We start from the raw sequence: 14469 nt of genomic DNA, 5'->3' as shown, positions 1-14469 counted from the left end.
TGTGCATTTATCGCTGGGTTCTTTATCCTATTTATTGCTGCACATGTCCATTTATGTACCAATACCATGCTGTCTTTTTCACTGTGTTTTGAAAGTATAATCTGAGGCCAGCTCCTATGATATCTCCAGCAGTGTTCTTTCTGTTTAGGGTTGTTTTGTCTACCCATGGTCATTTGTGTTTACATGTGATTGTGATTTTTTTTTGGATTATTTTCTATTTTTCTGAAGAATGTCATTGGGATTTTGATGGGGATTCACCTGGTGAATATTCAGGTTACTTTTACCTATATGGCCATTTTCATAAAATTAACTCTGCCAATCCAGAAACATGAATGACCTCTCCTCTATCTGGCAGCTTATTTAATTTCTTTTTTTCAGTGTCCATCATTTACATGGTGTTTTGAGCTAATAATTATTGTTCACATTTCTTTTATAGTATGTTCCCATATCAAAGATCGTTTACATAGTTCATTTACAATGTGATGAACAAGTCATATGTGGCCTGCTTTCTACAATTAGCTATTATGGAGCCCTCAGTGACATATTGGTGAAAGACCTTCTATAGGGACAAACTCCTGGAAATTGTCTTCTCTGGTCCTTTTATATCATTATTACTACTTTAATGTAATAAGACATGCACTCAAAATTCAGGAGCCTGGGGTGACAGTTCAGTCTGCAAATGTCTTGCCTTGCAAGTATGAGAACAAGACTTTAATACTCCCAAAGTCATGCAAAATCTCTGGATATCATAGCACATACTTGTAATCCCAGAGCTGGAGAGGAGAAGCTAAGAAGATCCCCCAGGCTAACTAGCCAGACAACCTGGCCTGCTTGACAAATTCCAGGCCAATGAGAGACCCTGTCTAAAGAATGAAACAGACATCAACTAAGGAATTCCAGCCTAGGTCATCTTCTGACCTCTAGTGCATGTGCACACACATGCACACAGACAAAGTAAGGCCCACACATGCATCTGAACACACATGAGCACACACATGCATATAAACATACACACAAAACCTGCTTACTCTCCTGTATGTACATTTTCCAAAGGAAACTTTTTACAATTAAAAAAGGATGTAGTTTGAAGTTTCGGACAAATTAAAGATATGATCTGAAATATCCAACTTAGCATCTTCTCAGTCAAAAGCTATAAAATGAGATTTATAATTTACCTTTAAGGACACATTGAGCATGACTTAAGGTCATGTGCAAGTCTTGAGTGTCAGTTGATGTAAAGACTCCTAATGAATTTTCTGCTCTCTCCTTGGGGCTGCTCAGGTTCTCTGCCCTCTCTCTCTCTCTATGAGTGGAGGGTGAGTTGAAGGATTAAGCATCTTCTGCCTTCAGGTCCTTATCTGAAAGTGGCATTGCCACATTTCTCTCTCTTTTCATTGCAAGGGCCACAACTCTGCCCCCAGGGCACTTTTTCTTCATGGGAATGTTTTTGATACTTGAAGAAGTCATCAGGCAGAATATTGGTTCTCTCCTTCACGGGAACACTCAAAAATAGAATGATCTGTATGGCTTTATTTAGAAACCACTTCGAGACCACTTGACAGACACTTGCCAGCTTTTGTGATAGAATCTTCCAGAACTTTTTAAGATTCATTGCTACTTCTACAGAAGTTGTTTCTGAAACTACATTTTGAAAAGAGAGCCACAGGACAAAGGAGATCCTCAGCAGTTAAAAGCACTGGCTACTCTCACAGAGGACCTAGGTTCAATTCCCAGCACACACACATGGCAGCTCACAACTATCCAATGCTAGTTCCAGGGAATCCAATACCTTTCTCTGACCTATGCAGGCACCAGGGACACATGTGGTGCACAGAGATCCAAGGGGGCAGAACACTCCTATATGTAAAATAAAAGTTGAATAACCTTTTAAAAAGTTTTCAACTGACAATCACAGAAGAGGGGGACGCTTTAGCTCTTGTCTCCCAGCGCTTTGGTGAAGTGGCCCCGCCCATTTGTGGGATGTTTTGGTTGCAGGGCAGGTTTTCCTTTGCATCACTGATCTCCTTAACTGAGAATATGGTCAAGTGGGGTCTCCTGTAACGAGACTCATCTGTTTGGACATCAAAGCAAAATCTCCATTCTCAAGTGAAAGATTCTCAAACAGACTTTGATCGTATAGTGTAAACAGCCACAGGTTCCATGTAACCTTCATTCTGAGAGGCCACGGGAACACGCTGCTCTGTACAGTGTGCAGCTTTGAAAAGATGAAAGTACCAACTGAGCAACTGGAACAGAATCAAGCTGTCCCAGTGGTGTGCTTATTGGCACATCTTATCAAAAAAAAAAAAAAAGGCACATGCTGAGTTTTAATGTTTTGCTAAGGTCTATCAATTTTCATGAGATTATAATTAAGAAAATATTATACTTGGCAGAACTTTCTGCTATTATCAACTAACTGAAAATCAAAGGAAAAAAGCATGTTGTGTAATGTAATTGCTAGAAATTGTGGCTATTTGGAATATTAGTGTAAGACCTGGAAGGATTCTCATTGTACTTGTGTGCTTTCTGGAAGGACAAATTGCAAAATTAGTTTCAGGCAATTTTGTAAATGTGAACACTAAATCACAGCGAGTAGTTTGTTTTTGTTCTCTCTATGCATAGATTTGCTTTGTCTGAATCAGAGGCAGAAAACCTCATAAAAAGCAATAGCGGTTTGGGTGCTATGTCTCCATGTGACAGCAGATGGCAGTATCGATGCACCAAAAATTATTCAAGTGTTTTGTTTTTTCGTGTGTGTGTGTGTGCGCGCGCGCGCATATGTATGTGTGTGTCTGTGTGTGTGTGTGTGTCTGTGTCTGTGTCTGTGTGCGTGTGTGTCCCAGTGTGTGTGTGTCTGTCTGTCTGTGTCTGTGTGCGTGTGTGTCCCAGTGTGTGTCTCTGTGTGTGTCTGTCTGTCTGTCTGTCTGTGTGCGTGTGTGTCCCAGTGTGTGTGTGTGTGTGTGTGTGTGTGTGTGTATGTGTGTGTGTGTGTGTGTGTGTGTGTGTGTGTGTGTGTGTGTGTGTGTGTGGTGTGTCTCAGTCCCACTACCCGATGAGTGTTTAAACTTAGGTGTCATCTGAATCTAGAATTTGTAATGAAAATTTATAGTCGGGATTTCTTAGAATTCTTCTCTCCATATTTTACGTCTCTTTGATAATGGTATGTATTTTCTATTGTTCTGTTTAGACCACGACAACGTTTTAACACAACAACCATAACAAAAGCTTGTTTAACTTTTTTTCTCACGCAAACGTCTATTTGGCGTTTGACTAGATGAATGCTAAAAACATACAGCCAAGCCGGTGCTCTGGAGAGATGGGAATTCTAAACTCTAAACTTCTGTTTCTTAATCTTGACTTCTATGTGGAACGTTGCTAAGTATCAATGAGGGATCCCCTGTCCTTTCAGATTCCAGGAACTTCTTCTGTGGTTCAGAGAAAATGGAAGCAGCCTCAGCAGCCGGTGTCTCAGCCCCGAGGGTCCGGACAGCAGAGCAAGGCCCGGATTAGCGCTGTGGCTGCTGAGATAAAGCAGATCCGAGCGCGAAGGAAAACAGCCCGGATGCTCATGGTTGTACTTCTGGTCTTTGCAATTTGCTATCTACCAATCAGCATCCTCAATGTGCTAAAGAGGTAAAGCCCGTGTATTTACTTGAAAATGAAGCAGCTTGACATTTAATTAAGAACTCTTTTCTTTCTAAACAGACAAAAACCCTCTCCTAGATACTTTGGCTCGCCCACTCAGGGATGCAGTTGTTAGAACACTTAAGGCAACCTCAGCCTGCTAGCATGCTAAGGAAGTACTCTGGTCAGTCAGTGAAGATTCACAGCCGAATGGGAGATAAAACGGTTGTTTTCCTAACCTCTTGGGGTTGACTGCTAAGCCTTAGCTGGAGGAAACAGTCTAATAAAAATTGTGTTTCAATAACTAATTTCATAAACAAAAGTCAACTACAGTTCTGAGTTCTTTTTCATGAGAATAAAATGGGTTTTCCAACTTTGTTCTCAAGTATATAAACAACCACACTACATTTCTTTCTGTTAAAAAAATATTTTTCAGGATAAAAAAGAGATAAGAATAATTTGGGGCACTAAACAAAGAATCAGTGAAGCAGATATTTCGTGTTGAACATTAAACTGAAAGAAGAATGTCCATTTTTTGAAGTCATTGGAATGATTTCAGGATCAATATTAATATAACACATATATACGCTATGTTAATATAATATAGTGTGACATGTGTTATATGTTACTTATTATTATAGCATATTAACATAATCTATTACTATAACATGCAGCACATTTTCCAGTTAGTAGTGCACAGTTTGTTACAATTTAGACAACACAATGAAGTTCAAAGAACTTTTGACTGGTGACCTGAGCACCAGATGCTGGGGTGCAGGTAGACTGCAGTCAGCACATGAGCAGCCAGCTTCACCGGGAAGCAGCAAACCTGTTGCACACACCCTTGTCCCAAGGCAACCTTAATTCCGGTTATAACAGATTTCAAACTTAATCTGGGATCGCTGCTCCTGTCCCTCTTCCCCAAGTCAGAGTCAATATCATATTCCTCACAGCTGGGGACCTTGGGGACAGGTAGGTTTGGTTCAAGTCAGACAACAGGTGGTATAACCGGCTGCAGAGAGCTCTCCTCTTTGACCTTGGTTTTTGGTTGTTTAAAGGTTTTTTCAGTGAAGAAGTGGAAAATGAACTTTTGTTCAGAAATGTTACAGCCTTGGATGTATGAGGTTTTGAAAGCTCCTGTTCCTGAGATATGTGTCTGCTCACAAGACATAATTTACCCCCTGCCTCTGCTAAGCCTGGCCTCTCATTCTATTCCTCACAGAAATCAAATGCAAATATATTAAGCACTTTACTGATTTCTGCTTTTCGATATTAAGAACATCATAAACATGAATGACACTGAGTAGATTCCTTCTTTCTCTCCCTCCTACCCTCTCCCTTCTCCCCCTCCCTCTTCCCCTCTGCCTCGCCCCCTCTCCCCCTGCCCCCCTCTCTTTCCCTTTCTCCTCCTCTCCTCCTCTTCCCTTCTCCTTCTCCTCTATTTGCTAGTCCAAATCAAATATTTTCAAAATGGATTTAGCACTCTGTGGGGTGCACATTTGAATTTCTTCTATCTCTGCTCTTGCACCTCCCCCTCTAATCATTTCCAGATGCCCTCTTGTCAATAATATTCATCTTATTATTCTGAATTAAATGCCCTCCTTTCCTGGGGGGAGAATTTTAAGTTTAATTTAAAACTTTTTTTTCAAGTTTTGAGCCATCTTCCTGTTTTCACACAAACAAACATTTTAAAATAATTTTGAAATTTGTTTTTATTGCATGTGTGTGTGTGTGTGTGTGTGTGTGTGTGTGTGTGTGTGTGTGTAAATTTAGCCTTGCCTTGCTCATCAATCTTGTTTTCATTTATTTTTCACACACTGTAAAGTCCTTCCTTCTTTTTTTCTTGTAATGAATTCTTTTACCTGGTTGGTTAAAACTAACTTCCTCAAAGTGGTCTAGTATTTCTGAGGTTTTGAAATAGTGATTGCATCTTATGTGTATTTAATTTGTCCACATTCTTTCACTCGTGTGTGTGTGTGTGTGTGTGTGTGTGTGTGTGTGTGTGCGCGCGCGCACACACACACACGTAAACTTCCACTACTCTATGGAGCATCACTTTGTCCCAGAAATTCATTCCTATCATGCACCTTTCTCTTTAAAACGCAAACATAAGATAAAAATCACTGATAGGGCCTCCAAGACGGAACACCTTGTCTCTTCATCCTGGGTCTTACTGAGTAGCTGCAAGTTATGTGGATGGGTTAGTGGATATCATTATTAAATTCTACAAAAAAAGAGAGAGGGAGATTTGTAAGAATAGAATACAATGGATTTTTTTTTCTTTTTAGTGGTGTGTGTGTGTGTGTGTGTGTGTGTGTGTGTGTGTGTGTGTTGCTGCACACATGTCATAGCACAGGTATGGAGCTTAGAAAACAAGAGGAAAATGTATGGGAGCCAATTCTTGCTTTCCATGTTTTTGGAAGCAGGGTAGCTCTTTGTTGCTGCAGTGGTGAGGTTCACTCCAGCCTAGCTGGCCTAGGAGCTTCCAGGAGATTCTCCCGTCTCCACCTCCAGTCTCACAGTACGATTGCTAGGACTACAAACATGCACTACTGTATCAGGATTTTTATGTGTGTTCTGGGGATCTGGACTCAGGTCATTAAATCTTCACAGGAAATGCTTTTACCCTTTGTCTAATCTCCCCACACCAAAGAAAAACAGTGTTAAAATTGCTCAAAAGCGGCCTTTGAGGGTACTCTAATATATTTTTTAGTTTAACATACTATATGAAAGGTGGAAGCTCATGAACCTAAGGACTATCAGAATCTTACACACTGAAAACCAGTTATTGCCTGTATACAAAGATGTCTCATGACAAAATTCAACAAGGCTGGAATCATTAGAGTTGAGAAAATATACATCCATCAGTGCACAAGTGAAAGTGGGAAGAATTTAGAAGTCCAGTTTTGGACTGATAATTAAAATATATACAATGGGTCTGGGAGAGCATTGGTTGGTCTTTCGGGGGACCAGGGTTCAATTCCCAGTACCCATATGGCTGCTGACTAGCATCTGTAACTCTGGTTAAAAGAGACCCAGCACCCTCTGTTTACCTCTGTGGAAACCAGGCATGCACACAAGTGATACACAGACACATGCAGAGTATCACCCATACACATAAAATAAATTTTTAAAAATGTACGTCGTGGTACAATAGCAACAAGGTTAGTCAATCACATCTAGAAACAAGACGACAGAAGGGAAATTCAGCTTCTGGCTTCTTGACAAGAGATTTGTGTTTCCTCATTCCAGCCTTTTCCTCTGAGCTGATCCAGCTTTTAATTCACCATGTGTACCCTGGAGGTTCTGATGGGACTGGAAACCATTCTAAAGAGACTGGGCTGTCAGTGCCTTTCACAGAGTTCGGGGCTGGGTTACTGCTGTGTTCACCTTGGTACTCAATTACTTAAAGGTCACCTTCGATTTTCTTTTTCTGTTTCTCTTCCTACAGAGTATTTGGGATGTTCACACACACTGAAGACAGAGAAACTGTCTACGCCTGGTTCACATTTTCTCATTGGCTTGTATATGCCAATAGTGCGGCGAACCCCATCATTTATAATTTTCTTAGTGGTAAGTTTTCAGTGTTTCTTCTTTAAGCCTCTCCTCAAGGATGGCACCTGTAGAACAGATGCCCCGGAGCAGCTCTCAAGTAGACACAGAACTTAGTCTCTGTCTGAGCTATGATAGCCCCTGACTAGATTTGTTCTGAATTTCTTCTTTTTGAGAGTGAATCCATGCCACCTAGATCTTCAGAGGGCATGATCTAGTCTGCTTTCTTGGAAAACTTAGAATAAACGATAAAGGGAAAGTGAAAATTTTGAGTGTCTTGCATCCCTTGCATTAAACTTATGATTGAAAAGTATGAACTGCCTTTATCTGTTTTGTATAGACATGGGGTTTTGTTGTTGTTTTGTCAAAGTGCATAGCCTAATTCAAACTGGATTGGAACCAACCCACTTTCAGATATTTTTATACTTTCATTTTTGTGGGTAACACTTGAGTCACTTGAAGAATTCTCACTAATCAAAAGAGTATTGCTCACAAGTAACACTTAAGTTAAAAAGATATACACATACACACACCTATAACTAATATATGTTACATTTATTATTATTTATTATATGTTATATATATATATGTATATACAGTGAGATATGGTCTTATTTACCCTCACTTTTCCCCTCCAAATCCTCGTCATCATCTCCCAAACATACCCCTACCAAGTTCATGCTTGCTTGTTTGTTTTAATAACTCACAATATCCACTTAGAGCTGCCCCTAAGTGTGAGAGCACAGGCCACCCACTGGAGCTTGGGAAACCTACAAGTGGCCCTATAAGAACTGTGCTGCCATTAGCTACATTTTTGTTCAATTTGTTCCCAATTACTTGGCTATTTATTTATTTCCATTTCTAACTAGTCATTTTTACATTCGAGAAAGCTATTTACTGTACATTTAATAAACAATGTGTGTCTTCCAAATTCATATTGGCTTTTTTGGTTTGCATGATTTGTCTAAGTAGTTAGAACCATCAGATAGAGATAGACTTGATGGGGAGAGAATTACAAAGAGAAGGATCTATTATAGATCTCAAAACATTAAAAATGAAAAAGGATTTTGTGTTCTTGCCATGAATACATAACACACATTTGAATCTATTGAATTCCATTTCAGCTTTGATAACTGCATACATTTACTGAAATATCACATCCAGAAATATATATATATATATATATATATATATATATATATATGACTTCATGTACTAAAAACATTTAGTTGGTAAAAGAAAGGAAAACCAATTTTATTTCTGAAAAGCAAGGTTGTCACTTGTGAAAGAATCGCTGCACACTGGCTAGTGCTCTGAGCTTGCCCTGAGCAGGAGAGACACGTTAGGAAGTAGAGAGACAAGAGCAGAAGGCACAGTTCTGCTATGAGGTTAAGGTAGTCAGAGGGGGCCCCAGACTACCACCTGGCTCGTGCCTACCATTATCCTAGGCCTGTGAACAGTCACCACACTTAGTCCCTCACCAGCCTAGTGGGATAGCTTAGGCACAGAGAGAATTAAAAACAGTTTCCAATAACTCCCTTCACTCTAATAAAGGTGACCATTTCATCTTCTTAAATGCCTAAAATCTTACTAATAGCTTAAAATAAGTACTTCCTAAGATTTTCCCAGTTTTTTTTCTTTCCCTATGTTGCCACACATGGATTATGAAAGGGGAATTTTCATAAATACTTCAACTTTTCTATTTTGTTGAACTCTTACAGCACCAGCATCTTTATACTATAACACATCTCTATTTAGTAATACACAGTGTAGATTTCATGGCTTTTGAAGCAATTAGGTGTCTATGCAACTTTTCCTAAGAGCCATTTAGTATTATTACAGGGTTAAAAACTAACGAGAAACGCAGGGGGTTTTGACTTTAAAGAAAGAAAGCAAACGCCAACTGTTACATAGGAAAGTGCTTCATCGTTTAATTTCCTTTCTCTATTTCCTTTATTGATGCAAAATGCTCCACCTCACTGTTAGTTTGGCTCAAGGGAACGACTCATTTATACCCCGCGCACTAGGTGCTGAGCTGTTTATGCATAATTCACTTTCCTTCCATTCTCTCTGGTCTGCCAGGAAAATTTCGCGAGGAATTTAAAGCTGCCTTTTCTTGTTGTCTCGGGGTTCATCATCGCCAAGGAGATCGTCTCGCCAGGGGACGCACAAGCACAGAGAGCAGGAAGTCCCTGACCACACAGATCAGCAATTTTGATAATGTATCAAAACTCTCAGAGCACGTGGTGCTTACCAGCATAAGCACACTCCCAGCAGCCAACGGGGCAGGACCGCTTCAAAACTGGTAGAATATTTATTGCTATGACGAGGAAACCCGACTCAAAAAATCCTTTTATACAAACTCTGTGAACGGAAGTTTTAGTATCCAGCTGATCTAAACCCAAAAATGTCAATCCATTTTTTTTTAAATCGATCACTCTTTGAAAATAAGTAAATTTTAAATATTTCCTGGACCATTTATTCGAACATGTTATATGTTTAAACTGCAGCTGAATTTATTTTAGGCTATTTCTTCTTAGTTCTGTGAACTGAAGTTTGTGGCAATTAAGGGTTTGAAAATTTCTAATTCTTTTTATAACCCCTTTGTTATTTTAATTTCACAACTCAAAATGGTTGCTAAAAATTACCGAAAATTAATCATTTCCTTCCCTGATTAAAAAAAAAAAGTAACAATTACTCTCAGTTAGCAACAGACATATGTTAATCAACTTAATTTTTTTTTTAATTCACAAAAACTATCATTACAATGTGCTAACTGGGAGACCATTTATGAATAGAACAGCATACAATTTGTATATATTCAAAATCTACCTTTCCAAATCACATGAAATATATACTATTAAGCTTAATTTGCCACTAATTTTATGTTTCATTTACTAAATGTTCTCAGGTTTATATATAACCTTACAGTAGCTAAGATTTTTGTGTGTGTGCAATACAGAATCAAAATGACTGTATTAAAGTAAAAATTTTGCAGCAACTACTAATACATAATCATTTTCATCTCTGGGGGGGGATTTAACATTTAAATTAAGAGCTAAAACATCAGATTATTGTGTTCTTCAAGTTAGGAACAATGAGTTAGTCATCCTTGCTGAAGTAAGAATGTGACGGTGTGGTAGGTAAGAGGAAGTGAGAAGGTGGCTGCAGCCAGGGTTTGAGAAGTGCTATAGCCCAGGTCTGGGATAGGATTTAATAGCTGAGCACTTCCCTAGCAGCTTGCACGAGGCTAGCATTTAGTCCCCATCATTGAAAACAAACAACAACAAATACATGAAACAAAGCTTGTTGTAGTCTAGTGAGGGAGAAAGGCTGAGGATTCCCAGGCATGGCAGAGTAGTCACACAACCAAAGACAGCGGTCCCCACCACAACACTGGCAGTACTGTTACAACCCCCACCCCATACCCACGCAGTTATGCTATACTCTGTGTTAGTCATGTTAGCATGCCTGAGGCTAAGAGATGAGAAGTTAGGAAAGTGGAAGGCTTGCTACTGACTCATTCACAAATGGAAAGTGTAGAACGTATTTTGTGTAGATGTAAATCATGGGATTGAATAATTATATCAAATTTGTTCTCTGCAAAATTCTTCTAATGCAAGTATTCACTTCTAAATGAAATTAAAAGTTTAAAGGCATACTTATAAAGTTGTTCTTCATCTCATAGTGAGCAGTAGGCACTCTGATTATATTAAAATCAGATATATTTAATATATTCAAGAGAGATTTTATTTGAAAATAATCATATTGTCCTTTTGCCTTTTGCCCATCTCCTCATTCTCAGAAAAAAATAATGCAACCAAATTATCCATACTTTCTTTTCAAAAGTTTAGGATTTTGTTACCATGTGCCTTTTAGTACTCTAAGCCAAGACTACCCTCTTATATGAGGTTTATCAAAATTATATGGCTGAATATCGTGATGTTCTCTATCTATGAACATGATCACTTTCAATGTCTCCTTTCTCCCCTTTGAGGGCTTTGTCTACCATAAATATATTACATGAAAGGAGAGCTGTAATTTTCTGATTGTGATGACCGTTAGCACTTTAAGATTTGAAGATAACTACAAATCTTCTTGGTAATAAGCCTTAATAGCCTTGCAGCTCAATAAAGATGAGATAATGATTTTATCTCATTACGGTTGAGTTGCATTAACTCTAAGTTACAAGACAGTATTAGATTCTAAGATGCCAGTTCTTGTTATATAAACAAGAGGAGAGGTCTTGAGAGGGGAAAAGGTGGAGAAGGGTGGGAAAAGAGACAGGGCCTGGGGAGAGAGAGAGAGAGAGAGAGAGAGAGAGAGAGAGAGAGAGAGAGAGAGAGAGAGAGAGAGAGAGAAGGGGGAAGAAGTGGTATGGGTATGGTCAATCAAAAGTTATAATTCCTTTATTCTAAATTAGTGATCTTAAATGTGGTGTGGTCCCTGGACCATCAACACCTACAATTCCCAGAATCTAAGATTAAACATGTATCCCAAACTTACTGAACCTGAATGCCTTGGGTTTGGTATCCAGGAGTGTATGTGCTTACAAATCCTACAGGGGATTATAAAGCACCTCAGCTTTGAGAGAGCTGCTCTAAATGATGTCTCCTGGCATCAACTTATTAGCCCATGTGAAATAAAGTCTTTTACCGCACAGGTATCGACAACAGGGAGTAGCATCTTCACTACTGTCGGCCTGGCTGGAGGTCTGAGAGAAGAGGCTGAGTGTCCATGTGGAACCTCACCCATGTCATCTCAAAGAGAGAATGCTTTACAGAACAGTTGCCACTGTGTTCTTAGTGTTGGTTAAAGAAGATGGACCTTAAGGCACTTGCGCGCTTTATAAGTGACCTGGATGACTTGAGATTTTAAAACGTCCCAGTTATCAATTTAATTTACTAAAGTTTCTGTTTTATGGAAGCAGTTCATTTTCAAGAATAACTATTGCCTGGAAGAAAACTGATGAATAAAACTGATACATAAATGAAACTCTGGGAATGGAATCATGAAGCATGTATATATTTCTCAACATTAGGGCCCATGAATCCTGAATGATTTGGATTAATATGGTGACCTTCATAGGAAAAAAATGGTTTAAAAAAAGCAGGAGGCCCCAAAACATAGCAATGTTATTGGGGTGCTTAACTACTTACCTCATTGTGTGCTAAGGACACAAATGAGAAGACTATGGGAAAAGTTTATTTTGGAGCTGAGTTATGCTGAACATTGAACAATTTATCTGCCTTTATTTCTATTGTATTTCACACCTTCAATGTGAGATGTTAATGTCATTAGTTTTGTCACTAATAAGAATGGTGTAATAATTTTACCAAATATATTTGAGTTTAATGATTTATGAATTTTATAATATCATAAAAATCTTGATATTTTTAGTTCATTCATTTGGGGCTAAATATTATTCCAAGTTTGTGAGGAAAAGAAATGTGACTTCTAAATTTTCCACAATGTGGAACTATTAAATAGTTATAAACTATTGGTAAGTTTAGTGCAAAAGTGTTAGGCACAGTAATACTCCGTTTCACTCCAGTGCACATTGATTCAGGAAGAATAGTAATTATGTTTATAAGTGACAATATGAATGTGTCTAGAGATGTTACTAATCATAACCGAAATGAGGGCTATTAGCACTTTGATACAATGTAACAATATCAGGTTTGCATTAGCTGTGAATCAAACAAGAATCAACTCCATTTCAAAAACATGGGTAGTCCTTACAATTAGAAGCATTTCAATGTTACTCAATTTTCAGTGGATAACTCTTCTATTTCATGTCACAAGTAAAAGCATAAATTCCATTGGATTATTTTCAAGTAGTTTTCACATTGCTTGAAACAAAATAATAGGATGGGGGGTCATTATATAAGTAGGAAAGTATTAATTTACAATCCATTCTATTACTTTATGCATAGCAGAAAACAAAGAACAGGAACATGAAAAGAACTGTCAGTTCTCCAAGTTCAAAGGGAACGTTTTTCTACAGTTTTATGCTACTGAAAAGGGGAACAAAAGACTCCCCAACTTGCCACGTATTTCTATTCTTTTAAATTTTCTTTGTGGGCTTTGGAGTTAGAAAACCTAGGTTTTTCATGAAATGTGTTTCTATTATTGTATCTATGTGTGTATCAGCATGTCAGTTGTTCAACAAGTATACATTTAAGGTCCTTTATGCCTGATTGTACTGTTTTCATGAAGATCTTTCTTATCAAAACAATGTGATTATATGTCTCCCAGTGTGAAGATTGAATTATGTAGTTTTTAAGTAAAATATTACTGAGAAGTCCATAATCACATCTACATCGTCCTGCTGTACTATGTGAAAAATTATGTTGTTGTTCAATACATAAATTGGATATTTGCTCATAATTATTGTCAAATCTTTGCAGTTAAGGATTGAATTAACCCTGGTGCCATACTTGATGACCAAAATATTTTTCCAATAAGTTTATATAACAAGGGATAATTATGATATAAAAGATTTTTAATATTGTTTCTAAGAGGAGGTACTACAGTAAAGGTTAATATTAAGTACACAGATATTTCATAAAAGTTATACAAAGCCACACACTTATAGAAGTAAAAATTGAAGCTTTTATCTGAATCAGAATTTTCCTGTTTGTGGCTGAGAATAATGGCCACATTATTCTATCACTATCATAGTCTGCAAATGCATGAATTATTTTTCTCTAGGTAATTAAACTTTTAAACTATACCTCTAGTTGGCTCCTCTTTTACCCAGTTGATTCTCATGACTTTAGAATTTAGTGCAAATGGTTTAAATTTTTAAAACCAATTCCTATTCAGAACATTTTATTCTAACCTCTACGAAAACATAAAATGATCAAGGTAAACATTTGATGCAAGGAAGTATGATCGAAGAAATATCATGTGGCTTCCCTGGAGGAAGAGAGCTATTTTGAAATGAGGTTCCAAGAGGTGGTTGTCAGTGGTAAGGATATTGTTGGGTAATCCACAGTCACACACTAGATATCAGCCCTGAAGAAAGGACATAGCATCTTGTCTTGCATCCAAGCCAATGGCCATGCACCAGGAGTGACAGAGAACTTGTGGATGTGTTCTCTGGTCCTGTACTCTTCACCTGATTCTGGTTGGTCACCTGTCCTTCTTTTCTCCAAGTCCACCCTTGTCCTGCACTCCAAGGCCCTGGGGCTGCTCACCACCCTAATATTATCAAATTCTATTAGGCTCACCTTGTCTTCTGAAGTGAGCAAGGAACAAATTTCAGAACAAATGAATAAAAGCTCAAGG

At 38.2% G+C, this 14469-nt stretch overlaps 1 protein-coding gene across 1 annotated transcript in view; it reads left to right on the top strand.

Moving 5' to 3' along the window:
• Nucleotides 1-13486, top strand: part of Hcrtr2 (hypocretin receptor 2) — a 99471-nt gene extending 85985 nt beyond the window's left edge. The window contains exons 5-8 of the mRNA XM_006973736.4: nt 3410-3633; nt 7076-7197; nt 9259-9481; nt 11840-13486. Coding sequence (XP_006973798.1) covers nt 3410-3633; nt 7076-7197; nt 9259-9481; nt 11840-11894 — 624 coding nt within the window. The 3' untranslated portion in view covers nt 11895-13486. The remainder of the gene's footprint in view (nt 1-3409; nt 3634-7075; nt 7198-9258; nt 9482-11839) is intronic.
• The last annotated feature ends 983 nt before the right edge of the window (nt 13487-14469 follow it).

This window comes from Peromyscus maniculatus, chromosome 7 (assembly GCF_049852395.1).
Source record: "Peromyscus maniculatus bairdii isolate BWxNUB_F1_BW_parent chromosome 7, HU_Pman_BW_mat_3.1, whole genome shotgun sequence".
In the NCBI taxonomy this organism is placed as follows: domain Eukaryota; kingdom Metazoa; phylum Chordata; class Mammalia; order Rodentia; family Cricetidae; genus Peromyscus; species Peromyscus maniculatus.
Note: the sequence above shows the minus strand (reverse complement) of the source record. Positions and strands in the feature narration are given on the sequence as shown.